General features: G+C 45.2%; 1 protein-coding gene across 1 annotated transcript in view; it reads right to left on the bottom strand.

Annotated features, from left to right (window-relative positions):
- The window catches only part of B4GALNT3 (beta-1,4-N-acetyl-galactosaminyltransferase 3), a 65,555-nt gene extending 47,552 nt beyond the window's left edge, over nucleotides 1-18,003 (bottom strand). The window contains 1 exon segment of the mRNA XM_030448377.1: nucleotides 17,868-18,003. Coding sequence (XP_030304237.1) covers nucleotides 17,868-18,003 — 136 coding nt within the window.
- Nucleotides 18,004-24,792: the final 6,789 nt, after the last annotated feature.

The following is a 24,792-nucleotide window of genomic DNA, read 5'->3' as shown; positions in this document are numbered from 1 at the left end:
GGCTGGAGAAGATCTTTAAGATCATCAAGTCCAGTTGTTAACCTAACACTGACATGTCCATCACTAAACCATGTCCCTAAAAAACACATCTACATGTCTTTTAAACACCTCCAGGGACGGTGATTCAACCACCTCCTTGGGCAGCCTGGCTCAGTGTTTAATAACCCTTTCAGTGAAGACATTTCTTCAAATACCTAATCTAAACCTCCCCTGCCACAACTTGAGACCATTTGCTCTTGTCCTTTCCCTTGTTACTGGGGAGAAGAGATGAACCCCCACCTCACTACAACCTCCTTTCAAGTAGCTGTGGAGAGTGATAAGGTCTCCCTTCAGACTCTTTTTCTCCAAACCAAACAACCCCAGTTGCCTCAGATGCTTCTCATAAGAATTGTTCTCCAGATCCTTCCCCAGCTTTGTTGCCTTTCCCTGGATTTGCTCAAGCACCTCAATATCTCTCCTGTAGTGGACATCAAATTCAAGGTGCAGCCTCACCAGTTCCAAGGACAGCAGGAAAGGTGTACAGGACTTCCCTTGAGATATGGACAAGGCAGATCTGGCTCTCTGACACATGTCAGTGAAGCAAGAGGACACAACTCTGTTGTCAAGTTTTATATAGAAAAACAGGGAGAATTTCAAGATCCTTAAGGACTGCCTTGGTGTTCTTTGTACGCTGCTGTGCCCTGCTTACCTCTAAGAATGTCCTTCAGTGACTGGACAACTACTAATAGTTGTCCAACTATTGGCTAATGGGAGCACAAACAAGACTTGGAAAAATTAGAAATTATTTATGAGAATTGTAAACTTCTTTTTTCAGCAACAATATTCTTTTCATCTTAGTTACCTACAAGTGAAAACCCTTTGCTCTAGAATCCCTGCCTGCTGAGATATAATAGTTTCTTCATGCTTGCTTTATGAAGGTGCCCAACACATTCAGGTACTTGCATACCTGCCAGTATTTAAAAACTGAAGAAACATCAGAGAGGAGAAACAGGAAGATCTTGAGATTATGAGAGCGTTTTTAAAACCATCCTACGGTCACCATCCTGTGAAAACAACTGAGAAACAGGATGCTAAACAAGAACACAAGTGCACTCCCTGATTGACTACAGGCTCTAAATACATGGGTGTCTCCTGGTATTGTTCTGGGTCTGCAGAGATGCACACATGGTGTCAGAATTTGAAATGGAAATTTATTGTTGCAACCCTAGACAGGAAACTTGCAAGGGCCATGGCCATGTCATATCTTATTTATTCCAGGATCTGACCCACCACATTTGTGAACATTGCTCTCCACCTTAAAGGAACCCAGAAGGGAAAAACCCTGTAAGATAGAGCAAGCAGTCCCAGGAGCTTGGCAGGAGACAAGAGAGGCTTTCAAGGTCATGAAAACATGCAGGAGAAGTCTATGAAAGACTACTAAGTAGGTGAGGTCATCAACATGCAGGTACTTGCATGTTGGCATGGGCAGGTATGTATGAAGAGGCGTGAATGCACAGGGAGCACATCTACATGCTCAGAGAGCAGAGGAAAGTGTGCAGCTCTGAGATTAGGCCAGTGGACAGCCTCACACATTAAGAGACAGAGCCTTTCAGCAGAAGGGCAGATGTGTTGCAGGAAGAAGCAGAGCAATGCAAATCTTTGGGTGTGCCTCCATGCCATTACAGGTGGGGAAACCAGGGGATGAGAAAAACTGGTGCAGCAGCAGACGGGAGTGAATACATGCTGAAAGCATTGACACACACAATGGGGCTATCCAGAAATTGTAGCACATATCTGCTATGTGCCTACATATGTACAGTGAGTGATTCTTTAGGATACTTTTATGTGGGAGACAGCAGCGCCTATTAGACAAATATTTACTGAAGTCTCTTGCCTCTGGCTATCACCATGCATGAGGGAAGACAACAAGAGAGATCCTGTGTTGACAAGGGACCAACACTGGGGAGAAAGTTCAGTCAACAGTGCCTGAAACCAATTGCTCCTCTGGTTGTCGGCAATTGCAGAAAGCAGCCTGCATCAGTCAGGGCATTTTAAGACAGCATTGAGGTCTGCGATCTCACGAAACCCAAGCTGGGTCTCAACATTAATCCTGAGGGAGAGCAAAGTGCAATGAAGGGTCCCACACCCTGGCTCTACACAAAGGAAACCACTGCAGCCTGCAAGGCTTTTATGCAGAACAGTAAAGCTAGTGTGGAAGATGTGCCTGCAGTCTATAAAATAAAGCACCGAGCACTGTCAGCAGGTCATTTAAGAGCAGCAGCACACTGTTGAACTGCTAGAACTCTCACCTCCGCTTCACATTACGGCCTCCTCAGGCTTGGAGGGAGGAGCTTCAACGAGATGTTCATTACAGGTCAGCCCATGAGGGCCACTTTGGGTCAACAAAGTACAAGTAAAATTGCACTAGCACTAGCCCAGCTGTGTGCCATGCAATGGAGTTTAGCATCAAATTCTCTGGCCATCTGAAACAATACATAATGAAGTGCAGGTGATGCATTTCTTCTGCTGGGAAATTATCATTCTTGACCTGGAGCAAACAGATTTGGTTAGATGTGCTCAGCCAACATGAGAAGCACCTTAAAAAGGTGCTGAGACTATTTTAGCACACGATGCGAAAATTAGGCTCAACTTTTGCTTTCTTGGGAGATAGAATTGTTAGTTTCTGGAAGCTGGGCTGATTGGAAGGTACTTGGAGCATACAGAGACCCTCCCTCTGTGGAAAATGCTACACATGGAAATGCCTTTAGAACCTGAGATATACATAGTTGCTGAGTGTAAAGTTACAGCCATTTTTTTACAAAGCTACAGATCCAGAAAGTACTATCATATATTTTAAATAATAACAACAGTAATAATAACAACTATAACAGTAGTAGTAATAACAACAACAAGAATAGTATTTTTATATCACTATTTACACAGGAAAGCAAAGTATGCAGTGATTTTTGTATGGTTTCATTCAAGCTATATAGTGAGAAGACAAATTCCAAGCACCCACAACAGTTAGGGCTGATAAAATCCCAAAGTGTGAAAGAAGAATCACAGCCTACGTGCCTGCAACTGCACAGATCTAACTACTCTGTTACTGAGAAAAAGCACTAATGCCACATGCCTCTGCCTTGTCCAGGGAGTAGAGCAGCTCCACTGGAACTGCCAAGGTGTCCAGGGCTGGGCAAGGGCTTTCCTGAGTGTTTGCTACCACAAGAGGTGGCTCAAATATTTTCTTCCTCCTATCACTATTTTCTTGCTTGTTTTCTTTTTTTTTTCCTTTTACTTAAACACGCCTGCTCTAGGAGATCCCCAAGAGCTTGGCTCAATTTTAGGATCAGCCCAGCATCATTCACCCCAGCTGTCCTCCCTCCAGCCAAGGAAGGTGTGAAGCCCTGAAAAAAGCTTTCCAGTAACTAAAGCCTTAAGCTGCCTTGCACCATTTCACACAGCAATAGAGAAATACGCTCTGATCTAAGATCATGGGATATGGGGGCCCTGCTTGGCCTGGTAATGAACCACCCTGGGGAAATAATGAACCCCACCTGAACCACTCCAGTTTCAGGGTCTCAGACAAGAATTATAAGCAGTCTTCAGACCTGCACAGCCCCCCCCCCAAAAAAAAAAAAAAAAATCTCTGTGTATTTTAGCAGCTCAACTTCTGAGAAGAGAGAAGAATTCTCAGTAGACCTTGCAAATGCCCAGCTCTGCAAAGGGCAGGCAGAAGAATATTTCAAAGGTGGATTTTAAGCAGGCTGCCTGCAGAAGTAAATTTAGAGCACAGATACATGGGGGCACAATCCAACTCCTACTCTACCACTCCTTCCTTTGCCAAAGTGGTGGCAATGCATGCTGCCCCAGCTTCAGGGGAGCATTAGCCCCTTCCTGGAGTATCAGCCTCTTCCTGATGCTTTCTCAAGGGAAGTGGGGGAGCCTCCATGCTACACAGTACCTAAAGCACTTACTGTTCTGTAGCATCCTCCCAGCAGCTCTGCAGGGCTTTGGACAGAGATGGTGACAGCCTGCCTGGCAGGGACAAAGGAGGCCAGCACTGCAGCTGAGAGACAGACTTGATAGCCTCAGACAGCAAAGGCAGGCCATTTCCAAGTGGCTGTCTGGTTAGAAATCAGTATTTTTGCCAGCAGTCAACACCAGAACAGAGTTCAGTGAAGGGATGAAAACAAGAAAGAACAATTTCCCCTCATCCTCAGTAAATTATGACTATTAAGAGCAAGGATGTTCCTCTCATTGTTACCAGCAAATGCAGGAAAACACCACTTTTCCATCACAGAACAGCATTCAGCTGAAAAAAGACAGGTCTGTCCTCTGAGGCTTGCAAGCTGGTGACACAACTGGCTTAAGCCCCTGGCCTCAGCAGCGCCAGAGCCTTGCAGGGTAACTCCATCCCCAGCCCTTGCACGTTTCTGGCACCAGCACAGAAAGCCAGGAGCTGCTAGGAGTGAAGGGTACCAGCAATGGGAAGAAACCTTGTACTAGAGGATCTTCCAGATCTATGTGAAGGAGGAAAGATCAGGAGACAGCTGCTTTCTCTACAAGAGTGCCAGTAAGTCTGCAGCTGGTGGTACTTTCTTCAGCTTGCTGGGTTTCAGGCAACTAAATCCTTCTCAGCAAAACCAGCAGCCCTGAGCTGGTCTGACATAGAGTTCAATTCCTGTTGCAGCTGTAGGAGGCATATTTTCCCATATATATTTTACCTGTCTTCATCCATGCTAAAAATACTTCGAAGTCCTTCACATAAGCATTCCTCATTCTTCCTTTGGCAGGGAAAAGGAAAAGGAAGCCATGGACCCACTTGAAAGTTTTGTTTCCTTTACTTCACTGGAACTAAACTGTAGAGATGTGCTCTTGTGAGGGAGGCATCTATGCCTGGAGCTGAGATGGGAGCAAGGACAGACTCTGCCAGTACTGCATCCCCTCCAGTTCCTGGAGCTCTCTCCTCATACCCCTACTGTCATGGAGCAGAGGGCTAGCACACATCCTCTGTGCACACCTCCAGACACAGAGAGGCCACTGTCCAAGTTAGCTGACTGACTGCATAAGACACAGCTCATGCAGCCATCCCAGCTGTTCTCATTTCTATGCTATGTGCAGAAAAAGGAGAATTCCACCTCCCCTTCAGCAGCAACAGTTGTCAGGCAGACCATGAACATGCCTTCCTGTTTTTTGTCTTCTGCAGTTGGCCTGGCTTTCCCCAGGAGCAGTGCCTGCCAACCCCTGCTGAAAAAATGGACCTTTCAGTGTAAACCTCCTTTACATTTACTCTGACCTTTATTAGGCTGTCAAGGGGTGCTCATTTTGCATACCCAGAGTGTCCCTCAGGCTGCCTTCTCCTGAGCTGTCAGGACTTGATAATGTACAAAACCCAAGGCATTTCTCCTTGCAATGGCCAGGGTTTGCCATTGTGCTGCCTTTAAACATACTGCAGATAGGTCTTGCCAAAGGCCACAGATGACAGGAATAGGGCTTAGGGACCAAGTCCACACCTCAGCTGCAGCCTTCCACCCATTTCTTGCCCCAGGCTGTGCAATTCAGGCAAGTGCCACAAATGGGGAAGGTCACAGGTAACACCTGAATTCTGTGGGCCCACAGGAGTTCCTGCCTCTGCATTACACCCACTAGCAAAGTTGGTTCTCAGAAGACAGGGTAAGTGGCATGTCTGGAGCAGTCAAACCAGCAGGACTGTACCAGCAGGGCAGGCTGAATCTGGCAGAATAGCTGAAAGTGAAAGAAGCATAATTTTCTCCTTGCACTTAAGTAATTTTGAGCCAAATTAATTTTTTTCCATTCCTGGGCATAAAGAATTTCAAAAGGATAAAGAACAATTATCATCTACATCCTTGCTGTAGAGGCTAACTGAGGCATGGGCTGCTGAGGCAGCTCGTTCTGAGGCCTCAGCTGCTCAGCAGCAGCAGGGACAGGAATGGCATGCATCTCTTTTAGCCCAAATTTAGGCCATAACCACCAGACCCACAGCCCCTCACAGAGCCCGCCCTGCTGGAACATTGCTCTGCAATAAGAGCGAGAACAAGTGCTCATTTAGGGTGGGCAGCTACTGGGGGCAGTGGAATCTTCAGCAGCTTGTTCTGGCAGAGGGGGAGCAGTGAATAACACGCTGTTTGTTTTACGGCAGCCAAACCCCCACATCTGCCCAGAAAACCTCTCCCTAAGCTGGGAGATGCCTGTGGCTCTGAAGACATCCAGGAGCAAGAACTGGCCTCTCTGACTGTTTATGTGATATTCAAAGGGAGGCTGAGAAGGAAACAGAGCTCTGAGAATCAGGATTTCTTACTGTGTCTCAAGATTGCCCCAGCAGTGCCCTGCTCTCTTCACTGCTTCAGCATCACCCCAAGCACCCCACCGTAGGGCACCCCCACCTCTCACAAAAAGACCTCCAAGGAGCTGGCAGGCACCCTGGGTGCTTTATGTGGAGAAATTTAAGACTGTTTTCCTCTCCCCCTTTCCAGGTTCGGCTGGGTCAGACGCAGCAGCTGGCAAGAGAATTGGTCCCTTCTAATTTTAGCTGCCAGCTCTCCACCCAGGCAGCAGCAGCTCAACCACTATGGAAAGCTGGGCAGGACCGAGGTGAGGGCTGGGAGATGCTGCCTTCACACAGCCCACATGGCCACACATTGTCAGCTAAATATAAACTGTTGGCAGGCAGGGGGGAGCCACGCTGGCTCAGGCTGAATCAAATCCTTCCCCCATCACCCAGAGATGAGAGCAAGGACAAACTGCATCTCCCAGGGGGATATGCTCCCAGCCCCAGGCAGTGCTCATAGGACTCACTTTATTCCCAGAAGCATAATTTAGGCTTCAAACTTGCCACAGCATCCCATGTGGTTTATATATATTTTTAACAGATCTGGAGCTGGTGCACCTGGATCCCAGCACACCACTCTGAGCAAGCACCACTTCTCCAGCACAGATCCTACAGGAGCCTGGTTCAGCTCCTTCCCAGAGTGGTTCCTTCTCAACCATGCTGCCTACTACAAAACAGTTACCCAGGGGTGGGATGCCCTCCCTTCTGAGGCTGACAGCTGTAACATCACAGTCTCTGCTGTGGGAGTTGGTACCTGGGGTGGCAGTTTAGTAGGTGGAGTTCTTCCCTGTGCCTGGATGTACACTTGCAGTGGTTCCATCAAATAACACCTGTCCCTCAGTGTAAGAGAAAAGCTCCAAAAGAGCATGGAAAGAGAGACAGGAAGGGAGCCCTGAGGATTTTGAAAAGAGCAGAGGTAGCGTGAATCCCAGCAAATCCAGAGAGTTTCTGGATTAAGTGCTACCAAACCATGTACCACAGGTCTACTTACAAACCAAGCATCTTTTCTTTGATTTTCAGTGTAACTAAAGAAAAGGGACTTTTTACATCCTTTACTAATAAAGAGGGACACATGAAAAATTCCTGACTACTTTAGCAAATCCTTTTTTCTACAGTAACAACTGGCAAAGTGTTTAGCATTTGCCAGACGTACAGGACAGAACAGGTAACCACACTCTGCAAATGGGGCAAAACAGCTGCAGCACAAAGCACAATCCTTTACACAGGGAAACCAGATGTCTTGGCAGACACTGACTACACTAAAAAGCCACTGTGGTATGAATTTTCAAAGCATCTAGTACCCTTATGACACCAAATACATTCTTAGCCATCTCAGTAGAGCTGATTATGGCCCCCACCAGCTTCTGTAATTATTATCGCTGTATTTTCCTCAATCCCTTTTAAAATTCTTAGTTGGTCACTTACTCTGTGACCTCCAATTCCTTTCTACATCTCCTCTGGTTTTGATCTCTACATTTGAGACTGCTGATTCTGATCTCTCTGCTGTACTGAAATCCCAAGTATTTGCTTCCAATTTAGCCTTCTGTTCCTTTCCCCCCTTCTAACATTTTAGTGGCCATTGGCATTTTCTGATCATTCTGCTCCAACGCTCGTTTCACTGTTCCACATTTTTGGCCACTTCTTCTTTTGTTAAATAATCCCCATCAACTGTATTCCCAAACGCTGCCCATTCTCTCCCGCTTGTCTTACCTTGTCTCTCACTTCTCTTTCTTCTTTCCTCTATCTCTGCATGACCTACAATACTCGCTAAAATATTATTCAGTCTGGAGAGGAGAAGGCTCCAAGGTGACCTTACTGTAGCCTTCCAGTACTCAGGAAAGCTGCTGAGGGACTTTTTAGGGTGTCAGATGATAAGACGAGGGGATTCAAACTATAGGAGAGGAGATTTAGATTGGAAGTTAGGAAGAAGTTCTTCACCATGAGGGTGGTGAGACACGGGAACAGGCTGCCCAGAGAGGTGGTGGAAGCCCCATCCCTGGAAGTTTTTAAGGCCAGGCTGGACAGGGCTCTGAGCAACGTGATCTAGTGAGAGGTGTCCCTGCCCATGGCAGGGGAGTTGGAACAAGACAATCTTTAAGGTCCCTTCCAACCCTGAAAATTCTATGATTCTATGAAACATTTCTTTCCTCTCCTTGATGTGCCTATGTCAGACATTTAATTCAAACACAGAGTTACAAGAAAAACAGAATTTACAAAGGATTTTAGTTTAGGGAAAAAACTAAATAATCATACCCTTTGGGAAGCACAGGGTTCTGGGACAAAGCACTTGAGAGAATATTGGAAGACCCAGAGTTAGTTGGCAAAACTATTACAACTCAAGAAGCAAAGCATGGCTGGAGCTGCAAGAATGCAGAGAGCAATCAGACAGTACAGTCAAATTGATATAATACTGGACAGACACAGGCAGGGGGACAGTAGGACTTCGAAGCGAGACTGCATCCTCCTTTGCCCCACCAGCACACACAAGAGACCCTTCTCCCCACTGCAGGCAGTGGCATGAGTCAGTGAGATGCACCTGGAAATGCTTTGCAAGACCTGCAAGGAACAGTGGCATGTTCAGAATGCCACTATGCTCAAATGCAAAGCGTAGCTATGGGACAGCAGTAGTGTTAGTGTCATCAGGACTTCTGCAGCAGGGATGATGATGAGCATTCAGTGAGAGGGGAAAGGAACATGAAAAGCAGAGGCATTTATTAGCTGCAGACTAGCTGGAGGTAAGTGGCACCATGCCACTAATGCCTGGGATTTCCTGGTGACCACAGCTGCCAACCCTCCCTGCAAGCAACTCCTCAGCCTTCCAGCCTCACCAGCAGCTGCAGAGGGGTGAAGCATCCAGACATCCTGCCAGTGGGAAATGGAGGAGCAGATGGGCTGTGCAAGGTTTTGCCAGAGCTCAGTAAAGTCATTGCTGGTGGCTGAGTGATGCATGGGGCACTCCTTTCTGTCTTCTGGGCCTGCATGGAAAGGTGACATCCACACAGAGCCCCAAAGGAGAGGGGAAGATAGGAGCAGCCTCCCTCAGACTGCTCTCCTGGCATAACACGAGGAGTCTCTCAAAGTCCAGCAAAGGAGGGCTGTGAGGCCTGGAGGTGCTGGGGTTGCTTTCCACTCCAAGGTTTGCCCTTGATCTCTTATCTAGTTTAAACAGCAAAACTTCTTACTGCCTTTTTTTTTTTTCTCCCTCCCTATAAGAAAGGGGCAGCATATGACCTGGGAAAGACTTTAATAAAGTATTCATTCTTAGCACCTTGGCTTGGGTGTTATTTTGAATTTCAACATAGATGCAACTGCTCCCTCCCATTGATATGAGAGGACAGACTGTAGGTCATGATTTCCTCTGAAGCAGGCATGCTTCTAAGACATAGGAATGGCAAAATGAGACTTATGTTAGGCAGACAATTTATTTTCAAGATACATACATTACAGTTCAGTCAGGTTCGATAGGAAAGTTTGGTTTTGGCAGATCAATGGTTTGTTTTGCATTTTCAATTGAAAACAAATAAAACCTCTGCCAACTGGCCTGCCTACAACAAAACATGGACTGTGGTAACTAATGCTGAGTGAGCAGCAGGTAATTGAGAATATTACTATGTAGTGTGGTCTGGACAGGATATTCTCAGTCAATTATAAATTTTGTTCTGCAGCTTAGATGGGGTTAATAGCATCCAGACAGGACTACTGCAATTTTACAGAAAATAACATTACAAAATATAAATAAAACTAATTTAGGAAGTGGAGTATTTATAAGAAGGGCTGGAGATATCTTAACTAGGCTCAAATGAATGGCAGCACTGAGGAAGCTGTTGGAGTTGCCAACAACAGATATAGAGGCCAAGTCAAACAGCCCACGCTAATGACATGGAAATAAGTGGCCTCTTGAAGCAAGGCAGAAACATATTTATCTAGAATGGCAGGAAAAAAAATACATGTATCATTAAAGTAGATTACCTTCACTTCAAAAGATCTCCACTAGGCAATTCTGCTGCCTAGAAGGTGATGGGGCAAACATTATTTTTACTGGTAAATGGGATAGCCTCTGACAAAGAACTACTGTTTAGTGTGCATGAATTTACATAACTTCAGTGACATACAGGCTTCCATATATAAAAGCATAGTAGTTCCTACACTCATAGCCCAGAGGGCTAGCAGAAAAGAGAGTTAAAAAAGGTAAAACATGCCTGTTATGGAAGGTCACAGTGAGTTCTCTGATCTCTATTTGGTGTTTCTACATTATTGAGTAGCACTGGCTGTCAGTTGCTCATATTTGGCTCAACTTAAAAAAAAAAAAACAAACAAAAAACACCCAAAAATATTTAGACTGTCTGAAATTAACATCAAGGTCATCGAGATGGAAGCCAGGAAAAAAACCAAACCCATGGATGATGCAAAGGACTGGGACTTCCTATTTGCATTTCTGATGAGAAACAGTGACACAAAAAAGCAAGAATAGCACAAGATGGAGAATTTTTGCCACATCAGAATATCAGACAGACTTACAATGTAAAGTAAGTCTAAGCTTTTCCAACTTATAAAAACAAGGAGTACAAGAAGACACACTGACCCCTTTCCCCCTCAAAAAAATCTCGAACAGGAAATGGTTACAGAATGCTGAACTAATCAAACCTTAAGAAATTATAAAATTGGAATTAGTGACTTTTTGAGAGGGACACTGATGCTTCAGGGGGGCTCACAGGTCCACTCAACAATCTTTTGATTGTCTGAGGTGATCCAACAGTTCAAAGACTAATTAAGTCTCACTATTGTGTAGTTGCTTTAAATGCTTCATTATGCCAACATGAATTGTTGTTCTGAGGTGTCTTTGGAGAACACAGATTTACTTAACTGCAACACTGCCCCAAACCATCTTAGAATCTCAAAGTGTAGGCAACTCTCTCCAGATAAGGAATATCAAAGCCTTTCTGCTTTGGCATGGAAAAGTCTTCTCAGGAAGACAGAAGTAGAGAGGAGCCCTGGTCAAGATCCCAGTGTATTCTGGTTTGGCTGATTACACACACAACAAACTTTGAACATAATGAAAAGCATTAAGTATCTAAGGACCAGGTTCACATCTGTTTCCACCCAAGGCATTACATAGATCTTTCTAAATCTCATACCACATCTGAAAAAGATGTCCTATTTCCTTTTCTGGAAAGGCCTGCTCAGCCATTACTGCAAACATGAACAAAGCAATAGAACTGGGAAGCAATTAAGAAAGGGAATATTGATGCACACTAAGAACAAATAGGAAAGGGAGCTCCCCTTTCCTCCAAGTACAACCAAAACTATAAATCCATCAGGTTTTGAGGCTATCATTCTAAGCTCTGGAGAAAGAACCCCATCATCACTCCCTTCCCCACTGCCATGACCTACAGGGCAACCCCTTTCTTCAGGAAAACATCCTGCTTTTTACCATACTGCATTGGTAATTTAAAACCAACAGATGAAAGACCAAGCCCATCATCTCTCACAGCAGCACCCTCCCTTCATATCTGCCTTAACATGCAGGCGAGAGTCTTCATGTTACTGTGCCATACTCCAAAATGCATTTCCAGAAAACAATAGCATTCCTCTAGCAAACCCAAAACATGGAGAAGATGCACAGGAAGGCACCACTCCGTGAGATCTCACTCATTCTAATCCAGTCTGACTCAAGACAGGAAGGAGGGGTGTGGGAGTACAGGCTGTGTTGGCACACCACTACACAAAACTGTCACAGGTGACATGTACAGAGAGGGATGGTGCAAGAGTTTATTTATAATGATAATATGTAATCTTTGCAAATGATGTGGGGATCTTCTAAGGTCAGACAAACTACAGGCCAGATTCCAAGAAAACAAACACTCACCACTCTCACGCAGCTTACAGGGATTCAGGCATTTGGTGCTGTTTCAAAAAAAGGTTATTGAAGAGTCAAACCCCTACTTGACTTCAAGTCAAGAGGTAAAAAAGCCAGGTTCACGAATTACCTGCAGTACCTGCCCCAGCAGCAGTGAAAAGATACACTGGCCCAGGACTAGTGTGGCATAGCTAGCATGATGTCCAGGAATCCCCTGTCTGCTGCACCAATGAACCTCACAACCAAATTAGAGCATGATCCAAATTGCTCTCAGCAGCCTGGGCTTCTCTGCTGAATCTGTGATACCAGCCAGTGCTGCAAATATGGATGGGCCTGGGGATGTTGACTCATTTCTCAAACACAGCAGTGCCAAGCAAGATGTGACAGCACTTCTGACCATCCTCCAGGGAGACTGAACTGACCACCTGGAAGTGAAAAATGTTCCCCACTGGCAGTGCCCATCCTCCTCACCACAGCCATAGCACGGTGTTCTTTGGGTGGGTGGTGTTGCTTGGCACAGGTACCTGTGAATGGAGATCTCATCAGCATCTTCAAAGACACAGAAATATCATGCAAATATCCCTGCTGCCAACCCTAACCTTCAGTGGGGATGAGGTGTTCTGATACCTAGTTTAACTTTTCCTGTGGGTTAACAGTTTCCACAGAGAGGAGATACTTCCAGCCACCACTGGAGAACCACATGGTCCAATCTCTCCCCAGGGGCACATGGTAAACTTTGGTGCAATTAGCTACAAAAAAAGAGCGATACTGTGCATGTAGAGGCAAGTAATCTTGTGTGAGCATGATTGCAAATGTCAGCCCGTGCATGCATGTGAATGAACCTGCGTATGTACGTGTGCTCACCCTTATGCAAAAGTACTTGTGAGAGTGCCTGGGCAGGGAGGCGAAAGGTGGAAGTAAGATACATTATATTAAATGAGCAACTTTAGCTTTCTGCCACCTACTTTTCTCATATGTGCACCTGCCCTTTCACACCACACTTGGTTGTATTTTAAGAAACTCACACTGCTGTGTAGCAGCCTGGATGCCTGAAAATCAGAAAGATCACCATGGCGGCAAGGTGTGGCAAGAAACCAACTTTCTGTGGAAGGAAAGGTGCACAAAAGATGTATGTACCAGGGAAGTGGAAGTCTTGCTATAAGGACTTTTTTATTCACACATTCCAATGTTTTCTTCAAACCCCTCCTATTTCCCACTTCAGAGGGTGGAATTGCACTAGAAAAGTAGCAGTCTGAGACACTAGAAGCGAGATAGAAACCACTCGTCACAACAATCCAAGGTAGGAAGATAACTCAGTGTTATTTACACACAGCAATGAAATGTAGAGGAACAGGAGTGGATTGAAGCATCTGGGAGAGGCAGGTTAAGGAAAGGTCCCCCACCCCCAATCCCTTGCCTTACAAGCTGCACCTCTCAGCAATCCAATCTAATCCTGCACACCCTGCTTGTGCCTGGTTGGGGTGATGCTCATACCTGCAATAAAGGAAATTAGTCAAAGTGATTCATAGTCTCCCAAGATACCATGGTCTCTGCAGCAGAAAAACCAGAGTCTGCACAGCAGTGGATGAGAACGACCTCACCTCCACATTTCTTCAGGGATTCGCTTTTACTGTGTTGACACCAGGTTTTAAAGCAAAGGGGAATGGCTGCACATGCTCCTTGCCTGCAATGAGGGCTCACTGATGCCAGCCTTGCCCCCCTCAGAGTCATGCCCTCTTGCATGGATGGGCAAGATCAGGCACTGCTGGGCACAAAAGAGAAAAACAGAGGTAGCAGGACAAGGTGTTTGACCCACCAGCCTTTCCATCCAGAGTGTTGCAACAGCCCTGGGAAAAGGTAGTGTCTTGGAATGAGGGACTTTCCCTGAGGAAGACCTGTCCCAGGCCTTGCCCCTTCCAGTCATGCTGCCAAGCCAGCTACATTACAGCAGTAAGGGCAGGGTACACATCTCCTCCTCCAGACCTGGATGCTCTCTGCTTAACTGCTATTTTCTCCCTCCCCAGCACCTCATTCACCCCTGAAATAAGAAAGATTCCAGTCTCCAGTATTCACTTGCTGCAGCAAAGTGTGCTGTGTAGCAGCTAGCAAAGAGGAGAAAAACATTTCTACTGGAGAGTGCACACCACAGAGGTTACAGGGCCTGTCAGCAGCACGGGTAAACACACTGTCTTTCCAACTCCTCGGGTTTCTTGGCAGGGAAGCAACGTCTTGCCTGTTACAACTTGTTTGGGATGACAACAGGGCACATCTCATGTGAGGAGAGTTGTGCCCATCTTCAACTCGCATCAGACTCCTTGTTTCACTTTTCTCAGCTGTAAGCATGTTTAAGATTCCTATCAATACCTGTTGGGCAGCCAAATATGCTCAAAGAAAAAATACATATAAATACCTTTTGACCATCCAAATGAGGAAGAGAGGAGAGGAAGAAGAAAGAGAGGAGAGGAAGAAGAAAGAGAGGAGAGGAAGAAGAAAGAGAGGAGAGGAAGAAGAAAGAGAGGAGAGGAAGAAGAAAGAGAGGAGAGGAAGAAGAAAGAGAGGAGAGGAAGAAGAAAGAGAGGAGAGGAAGAAGAAAGAGAGGAGAGGAAGAAGAAAGAGAGGAGAGGAAGAAGAAAGAGAGGAGAGGAAGAAGAAAGAGAGGAGAGGAAGAAGAAAGAGAGCCGTCACTCATGAGATTTTATACTATCATCCAGCCTATCCCAAACCTCCCTGACAGCTAGACAAGGGCCCAGATCAAATTTGGCACACATGAATTGCACAATAACCATAATACAGTACACTAGAAAAATAATACAAAATGCAGAATACAAATTCAGCACCTCAGGCTGGTCCCTGCACCCTTGACTTGAAGGTTTCAGCAAGATGAACCTCATGGCCAGAGCCTCTCCCTTCTTACAATGATGCAAAATTGCAGAAGCCAGTGGGTACCAATGATCACAGCATATTCTCCTAGGCCCTTAATTGTCTTTCATCCAAACTTACTTGTATGCTTAACTTTGCTGCATAGCAGAGCTGCAAGCATGTCAAGGGAGGACAGTCAGGGCCTCAGTCTTTAAGTATCACTTACTGAAACACCAAAACCCACCTGACATTTGCTTCGTCTACAACACACTGGTCTAGTGTGGGAAGAAGAAGAGAAGTGTGTAAAGCTGGGGAGGATCCACTGTGCCTGCACTTGTGCTGACCCAGGAGCAGGGGTGGCAGGAGGGCATCACAGTGGCTTGTGCTCCAACCCATGCACAGCTGAGAGAAAAGGGAGCGTTTTCTTTGACTCTTTACAGCCTTTCAAAAAGAAGGCTCACCTCTCTGGAAAAACAAAATACACTTGGCTTTCTATACACTGGATGTCCAGGAATCCCTTTTAGGGAGGTAAGAAGAAAGCTCTGCTATGGATGTAGAAGATGGAAACAATGAGACATAGACTGGAAACTTCTTACAAACCCAGCAGCATTTCCACTTTCTAGTCCCAATGAAGGGAACCTCTTAGCCTTTTGACCAGAAAAATTACTCAAGAAGCAACCTTTGTATTTTATCAGCAATAACGTGGGAGACTGTTGCATCAGTTAAGTTGAGGTGGTAGCTCTTGCTTGGTCCCATGTGTGACTTACAGTAAGGTTCCCACCTGGGACATACAACAGAAAACAATGCAGAAATGACAGGGCAAAAGTACTAATGGCTCTGAGAATCTTATCCCAGTGCTCTCTGGGATCTCTGTAAAGCATCACTACATGGAGGCAAAAACGCAGCTGCCCCAGCCCCCAGAGAAGAAAACTTTATTTAGTTTTAACAGTTAAAATAAAACAAATACTATTTGTCTTTCACACTGACTTCTGATTTCTCTTAAAACAAAACAGGCTTTTAGAGATACTGGAACAAGAGGAAGGGTGGGGAGGTCACAAATTAACCTTCCTCCTATTAGCAGGTTCCAGGATCCTGGTGATAAGGAGAGGAGAACACGATGCCAAGTGTGCAGCGCACCCACAGGGCCTCGGCTCTCTGAGCACTCCAGAGCCCACAAGGAGCTGCCTGATGGAGGATTTTGCCCTCCCACCTCTTCCAGCAGCTTTTAAATGCCTTCCACATGCAATAAGCAGCAACGTCTCTGTGGATTTGGGAGAATCTGGACTTTTATATAATTGAGCTTTAATGTAATGTAATTGTTTCCTCATCTTCTGTTTTAGTTGGTAGTGACTGAAGTCATGTCACTGTTTCCAGCTGCAGTCTTAAAACAGAATTACTTTTTATAACAGCGATGTAAAAATAACCCTGTCTAAAAGCAAAGGAGAAGAACCCAATTTATAAGAGAAGTTGTTTGGTCCTGCACATCTCTCCTGTCCTCACACTCTCTTGCCTGTTTCTCCCATACCCTCCCTCTCTCCCTTCGCACTGCTGGCAGCAAAATGACTGTCAGCTGCACAAGCACCTGCCTAAGCCCCTTTCTCCTTGTAACCAGGATTTAAAATACCCCTCAGTGGTTTGATTTCTTCTTTGCTACACACCACTTAAGTCCTCTACATACCTCTATAGTCTTCTCTAAGGATTTTCTGGGGGTAGGAGCAAAGCGGTGTACAATAAGAGGATTGGTTAGATTGCACGAAAGCTTTAACAGGGAGTAGACTTGTAATGCAACCCATCTTCTCAAGTCCCAACTAATCCACCAGGCATAAAAGGCAGAATATAACTACAGGATTTGTCCTAGCCAAAGAAATTAGATCTCTTTTGCTGCTGGAACAATAAATACGTGGTTTTAGCCTTACTGTCATATATAATATGGAACAAACGCACAAGCTGAAGCTTTAAGACTGAAACCAAGCCTGACTCACAGAGGGATGAATCAGGGGGCTTATACTGTGTAATGAAGGGCCCAAGACACTTAGAAGTATTAATAGTTAATGCTCAAGTGTTTCTGAAAAACTCAATTAGCACCAAACACTGAATTATTTTAAAAACAGAAGCACTACCACCACTGGCTTTTACAAAACCTTGGGACATTCAAAACTTCCTTGTGACTGCAAAAAAATAAGCACAAAACCCCACGCAACACTGATTGAAAGAACTATTTTCCTCTAATTTGGGGGAAAAAAAAACAGAAAAGAAAAAAAAAAGAAGCGGCTCTCTGCAGGTAGTATCAGTCCTGCCATACTCCTAAAAGTTTACACAAAATGAACCTGTTACTCGATGAGCTGTGTGCATCTCCCGGGTATACATTCCCTCCTGCTTTGCATGCACTTCTCTCATCAAAGCATCTTTGCTACCTTCCAGGTTAGCACCACAGCACCGAGAGAGAATAAGAGACACCTCAGAGCCATGAGTGACTCCGGGCTCTGCAGTCCCAGCAAGGTCGCATTTTGACAGGGCTCCTGACAGAAAGCAGGGTGAGAACTCACAGGCAGAAAAGCGAAACCCCTCAACACCCGTCTCTCTCCCGGGGGACAAACCCCACCATCCGTCCCCGAAGGCTCCGGAGGGAGCGGATCCCGGCCCGCCTACACCGCTCTGCCACGGGCTGCGCTCGCCCCTTCTTCCCCGCCGGCCCGAAACGCACAGCACCGGCTGCTGAGCGGGACGGGACGCCCGGGGGATCCCGGGACCGCGCCGGGCTGCGAGGGACGGGACCCCCTCTCCCTCCCTTCCCTTCCCCTGACGTCCCGCGGGGTAACTCACTGTGTTCCGCGGGATCCCCGCCGCCGGCCGCCGCCACCAACTCCAGGTAAGCGGCCCAAAGCCCCAGAGCCAGCACGCCCAGGGCCAGCAGCAGCCTCCGCCGCCGCCGCAGCCGCGCCAGCAGCCGGCCTCGCATGGCGCCGCTCAGGGCGCCCGGCCCCCGCCGCCGCCGCCGCCCCGGGCCATGCTCCCGCCGCCGGCCCGCACCGGCACGGCACGGGCACGGCACCGCTGCCTCAGGCACCCTCTTCCGCGGGGCGGGCCCAGGTGCGGGGCGGTGCCGCTCCCCCGCGGGGGCAGCTCCCGGGAGCTCTCTGCCACCGCCCCCCGCACCTGCCTCCGCCCCGCGGGGGCCAAGCAGGGGGCTCCGCGGCGGGAGGGTGTGGGGGGCTTTCCCCCAACATCGTCCCCTTGGCCGATGGAGGAGCTGGAGGGCGCCGGGACCAGAGCCCCCCCTGCCTGAACCGGGGATGTTCGGTCCAGCCAAGGCGGCAGGAAAGCTGCTTCAGTGGCGGAGGCAGTGGGCACGCTCCAGATCCTCCTCAGCACCGGTTTTCGGGCCCGGAGGAGCGTTGGTGGATCCCTCCGGTAAGAGGACAGGAGATGGAAACTCCTCTGCCTGGGGGGAAGCAGGACGACAGCGGCGCGATTCAAATTGACAAGAGTTACACACAGCTGAATCCATTTTAAAGTGCGTTTCACCTGGTGCAACAAGTGCATTTACTTCGAAGTGCTTTGCTTAGACAGGAGGAACAGGGCTGGGGAAGTTTGCCCTCTGAAGCTGCTGACTAGATGCCACCTTAGGCTGTGCAGACCCACCAGAGGGAGGACACTGGAGGCCCACATGGAGATCAGGACCTTCCTTGGTGCTTGAGTGTTTCATTTCACATTTCAAGCACACTTTACAAGTGATGCTCCTAGCTGTCCCCCCACCTCCCAGGCTCTTGGATTTGGTCTCATCACCATGTGACTTCAGAGGATCCAAACTGGATCCCTCAATCCCTCCTGGGTGGTACTAAACTGGATGATGCTGTATGGGACACATGTAATATGTCCAGATGGGGAGCTGGTCCAGAAATATTCATGGTGTAGGGGTTGTGTCATTGGCACCAATTGCTTCCTTTCACAGCTCTGCAGCTCTAGAGCTGCTTCAGCAGTGATGCAGCCCCATGAAGTATGCAGCAATGAAGGGAAATCCTCAGGCTGAAATTTTATTTTTTGAATGGACACAACAATGGATCTTTTTTTTTTGAAGGTTCACCTTCCTTTCACAGCAGCTTCCTGAAGTGAGATTCTGTGCAAAAGGACACTTGCTGTTATTTAGCTTTAGAAAATGTGTGGGAGATGTTATAAATGGCATGGAAGGCCACAGAAGGGCAGTGTGAATCCTAGCAGGGACAGGCTGGTGTTGGCAGAGTGCCCACATCCAAAGCATTGCACTTGGCTGGGGGTAGGAACAGCATCTATAGTCCCCGAATCAAGTGCTGAACACTGTGTTCCCTGTGTCCAGGCAACACCCAAAACCTTGCTATTCCCTGTTACACATTGAGATGGACAATAGGTTTCCTTCTTTTTAATATCTCACAAGGGTTTCAGAGCTGCCTTCCTTCACCTTGGTGGTGAAGAGTTTTCTCTTGGTTTAGGAAAGTGCATCCAGAGAGTTGTGTACCTCATTGTGGAAGTGGAAAGACATTTCCACCTGTTTCTCAAGATGGAAAGAAATTCTGCCATGGGGGAGGCTGATGGGTGGCTCGGCCCTTGGACTCTCCTACCTCCCTGTGGACAATGTCATTCTGAAGCTTTTGAGGATGCAACACTTGGTGTTCCTCCTTCCTGCCTCGCTGGAGGCTGCAGATACATGTGGCCCCCAAGCTTGCATCATGGTGGTGCTTCCTCCAGTACAAACCCACAGGGCTGTCAATACCTGGCCACCACTAGGACCCATAAAGCTGAAAATGTGAAGCAGTTCAGCAGTTTAGTCATTGCAAAGCAGAAGTCTCATATAAGGGCATAACACTGTTCAATTTTTGGGTGGTTTGCTGGCATGGACTTTTTCCAGCATGTGTGAAATAAAACAAGTTGTTCGTATTTGTTCAAGAGAAGAGAGAAAATACTAGGAAAAATGTGCAATTAATATGGATCTAAATGAAACTTCAGTTACCATTTAAAGAATAAGAACTGAATGATATATACTTAGAAGGAAGTTGTCTGCATTTCTTAAGTGAACAACCATAGGTTTGAAAAACAACACCTACACTTTGTTGGAACTTTTGTATATTAAAACATTAAAATAAGTAAGCACACTTTTCTCTTGTGAACACAGATCTAAAATGGAGGAAAGGGGAAAATACAATTACAGGCTGTAATGTTGACTTGTAAACAAAAATCTGTCACGCTAGAAGTGTGCTATAAAAGGAAGACAGACAAGTTATTCTGGAGAAAAGGGTTAAGGAAATAAAGATGGCATATTGATGTCTATCTGTTGCAGCAGTTACAATAGAACAATATTAAAGGAACAAAACTAATCTGGACAATAAATTGTGAAATGAGGAACTTGAATATCCCTTCTTAATATAACTTATTTTAGACCACTTAGTCATTGCACAATGGCTAGGAGCAAGATTATAATATACAGTAATGTTTTTAAAAACTCCTTGCATTAATTATTTTATCCCAAGTCTACCAGCAGCCTCATATTCCCAATTTTTTAAGTGTCCCAGGTCACACAAGTGCATGCCCAAACCTCCACATCTCTCACCTTCACTGGGTGTAATATGGCAGTGGTGGAAACCGGAGCTTGTAAAAATCCCATGTGCTGGGAGTCGGTCCCGCTAGGGACACCGCAGTGAGCTGGAAGCAGGTGGTGTAGCACAGGGCCTGTGCCACCATCTCAATGACTCGGGGAGCTGACCCTGCTTTGTTGCCCTGATGGACCATCCTTGAACATGGGACAGGTCACTGCTGGCTTCAGGATACACAGCTCCTGGCCTGATCTGCATACCCACTTCAAAGAACCTGATGATTTGCCAGATGAGTATTTTTTGCTTTGTTTGGGCTTCTGTTTGTTTTCTGTTTTGGCTATGTTTCCTCACGATAAAAGCAGCCTTTGATAGCAGTGTAGCACTTAATGACACGCATCTCCTGTTCCTCCTGGCTCCCCACTCTAAGCTCTCTCTCTGTGCATCTCTGCCTCTTCTTGTTATGCTTTTGCTTCTAGTTATCTAACAACTGTTTCTCTGTTCTGTAAATTACTTTTAGCTCTGTGCCAACATCCTTTCTCTGTCGGCTCCCCAAAGGTTCAATTATCTACCGCTTGCTCCTTCCCTTCTTTCTTCTTGTGCGATTTTCATTTTAACACTAATTACCAGCTCCACACCAAAGATCCTCAACTGTCCCTAGCTTTCACCACCCTGGTGGCTCCACACCCCTCTTCCTGACCTCAGCCATGCTCTGAAGCACAAACAATGACTTCATCTCAACATTCATAATCGAAGCATCTCAAAGGCAGTCTCTGAAGACAGAGTTCCCTATTATTTCCCTTTTTTGGCTTTGCAGGAAGCTACCGGTGGAGCTATCCCAGAAAAACCCATCAGTGCTGCAGATTAACATCACAGCAAGGCAATCAGTGTGGTCCCAAAGTAAATAAACTATTAGCAAAAGGGCCTTCTTGCCCAGTTAAGGTGTGCTGATTGGTGGGCTTTGCTAACACAGATCTGTTAATCAGCAATGGGATTTTTACCAACAGTTACACCTCCACTGTTTTTATGAACTGGCCTGAGCCAGAGTTTGACTTCCTCTCACTTCTGCTGGTCACAGAGCTTTGTGTAGGTCTCACACCCTAGCTGCTTGGATAATATTACATATAAATGGCTGCCCTTCCTTTCCAGATGGAAAGAGGACACACTTTCACATGAATTTCATCCAGGATCTCTAGAAGCACTGTCTCATTGCAGATTCTGCTCTATGACTTGGCCTGAATTGCTGTCTGCACATCAGAACAATCTCTCAACATCTAGAGCACATGGCTGCATTTCCAGAAAAAAGTTTTTAGATACTTTAGGCTATGAACTTCCAAAACTTTCCAGGTTTTAGACACTTACCATAATGAAAGATACATATATGTATTTGATAATTCTGGAAATCCATACTTTCAACTATAACTGCAGTCTTATCTCTATCTCCTCCTTCTCTGTTCTTAAGAGTACCAGTACCTGGTTTATATTTTAAGTGACTGTGATCATTATCCTATCTTTCAGAAAGTTCCAAAGATGTGTCACAGACATCTTATTAGGGAGACAACATAACACAAAGTTGAGCAGCTCTCCCTGTCATGATGCCGAGCAGAATTCCATCTACCCAAGCAAGTGCTGAGAAGGAAAAAAAAGTTTTACAGGACAGCTTAAAGTGACTCTACAGAGACTTAGAGATAAATGTTTACAGCAAAAGAAAGGCAATTTGATTTCTGAATCAGTAAAGGAGAGTTCAGCACATCCTGGACACTCCTTCAGGGTAACTTCATTTCAACAATGAAACCCTTCATGCCTATGTAGTTAATCATTGTCTTGATTTACATTGTGACACTTCTGTGTTGAAAGACTCTCTGTCTTTCCTGAATTAAAAAAGTAACCTGTATTTATACATTTGTAATCTGTCCAAAATCAGACAGCCTCACAATTCTTAAAACATGCAATTTAGTCAGTATAATTGAACAGTCAACCCTGTTGAGGCCTCAATTTATAAAGCTGTATTTTTGGATCTTACTTGAAGGGCAGCCACTCTTGTACTCAACGATGCCTTTTCTCTTAACAGTTCATTTGATGCTAAATAGGAAATATCAGAATTCCCCCCACTCTTTAAATATTTCAGCCATAGCAGAAATGTTTCCTGCTGGGAGGTTAATTCCAGTTACCTAATGGCCCATTTCAGACAAGCTTCTAAACTTCTGATGCAACATAAGAATTGGAACACACTTTGTTCTTTTTACCTAAAAACCATGAGAATACATCAGCCGCAAGGAACCATTGCAGCTATTGCATCTCACACCTTCTACAATGTATCCAAGTGCGTTTTGGTACATAATCCCAGTATAACTCCTAAAAAATGTGTTTAATTCTACAGATAGACTTGCAAGTTTAAGAGTAAATGCTTGGGGAGTAAAGGGAATATTTCTTAGAATTCAAAGCAACTTGTGAATACAAAAACCAAAATATTGCAGAAAAAAAAACCCAGAAAGAAAAGCCTTAAAATATCCCTTATATACAAATGACCTACGATCCCACCTTGAATAGGGACAAATGAGACATCTTTATTAGGATTTTGACTGAGCAGGCAGAAATGCATTCTAGTGTAACAGAATTAAATGTGTTTCTGAGCTCTAATTAAAAATCTGAATGACACAGCTTTGCATGAATATGAACAGATCTACCAGAACAAAGCATACAGGGAATTGTTGCTCCCAGCTTGTCTCAAGGAAGTATCTGATTATCTAAGAATTACTTCCTGGCCTCTATACAGAGACATTACAATTCCAGAATAGTAGGCTGCCCACAGTCCATCCATATGGGTAAAATTTGTGTGTTTCTGAATTAATACTACTACTTAAATAACCAATTTAAGTACAACCACTGCATGCAATTACATGCTATTCTACTATTTAGATTTATTCTGACAACTATTAGAACTGTGGCTACTGTGAATCTGCCTCTCTAAGCAGTCACAGCACCAATTAATTTTGGAATTACTCCAAGGTGTGGTATAGAAGGATCACGAGGGATTTTTTTAATTTTGTTTTGGTTTTTTTACCTTGTGTAACCTTGCTATGTAAGGTGAGCTGACACAGCACACATTCCTGTAATTAAGGCATCTGCATGAGAGCTAAAAACCTCTTACAAATACTGCACATAAATAAACCAAAGGTTTAAAGCCAAAACTAACCATCAGATTATTTTGTCTTAGTGCACATTACATTGCTAATGTGTTCTAATTTCTAATGTGTTCTATATTTCTAATATGTTCTTATGTGTCAAACCCAATAACTGATTACAACAAGCTACCTTCTCCAGAGGTACAATTTATTTTTTTTTTAACTTTAAGGTAGAGATGGAGGATTTGTTACCTTTACAAATAGTTTGTTATACAGAGGGAAAAAGTGCTACATTCCCATTAAAAATATGGGCTTTTTCAATTAAGAGCAGGTTCAGGCTACTGCTTCTTGTTTAGCCCTTTCTCTGCTGGGATGGAGGTGTCTGGTAGTTTTTCATCTTCAGGACACATCTATATTAATCAGTCTTCATAACCTCTTCTTCCATACAATATAAGCTCTTGCACAATTCCTTCTCTTCTGTGATTCTGTGGCTTACCCAAATTTCAACATACTTTCTGAAATGTATGCACACCTTTCTTACCTGAGTAAGGCTCTGTGACAATAAAGGTTTCCTATACTGCTCATTTTTCTCCGATTTATGTAAGAATCATTTTTGTATCTTAGGTCACAATAAGAACATTTGTCCAGTTCCAGCCTTCAGTCCTCTGTAGCATAATATATGTGTTCCTAGAATCAGCCATTTTGGAGATTTTTCAAATTCTGTGCTCCTACACACACAACCTGTCATCTATTTGTACAGAAATGATAAAGCCACGTATTACCACCTTAAAATAATGAAAAAGAAAAAGCTACTTAGTCTTTGGAGTAAATACCTTTTTTTGTTTTCTACCCAATTATGGGAAAAAATGACTAATATAGACCTTGGAAACTTTCCCAGGAAATCCTTTTGGAAATGCCAGTAATTATTTACTGACATCTTAGAGGGTGGTTTTTAAAGCAGTTCTTGACTCGAAGGTCCATTGTTTTGGCAACGCAGAGCAGCATTTCACATGATCACATGACATCACACAAAAAGAACATGTACAATACTTTGAGCTTCCG

The sequence above is a fragment of the Calypte anna genome, chromosome 1 (assembly GCF_003957555.1).
Source record: "Calypte anna isolate BGI_N300 chromosome 1, bCalAnn1_v1.p, whole genome shotgun sequence".
Classification (NCBI taxonomy): domain Eukaryota; kingdom Metazoa; phylum Chordata; class Aves; order Apodiformes; family Trochilidae; genus Calypte; species Calypte anna.
Note: the sequence above shows the minus strand (reverse complement) of the source record. Positions and strands in the feature narration are given on the sequence as shown.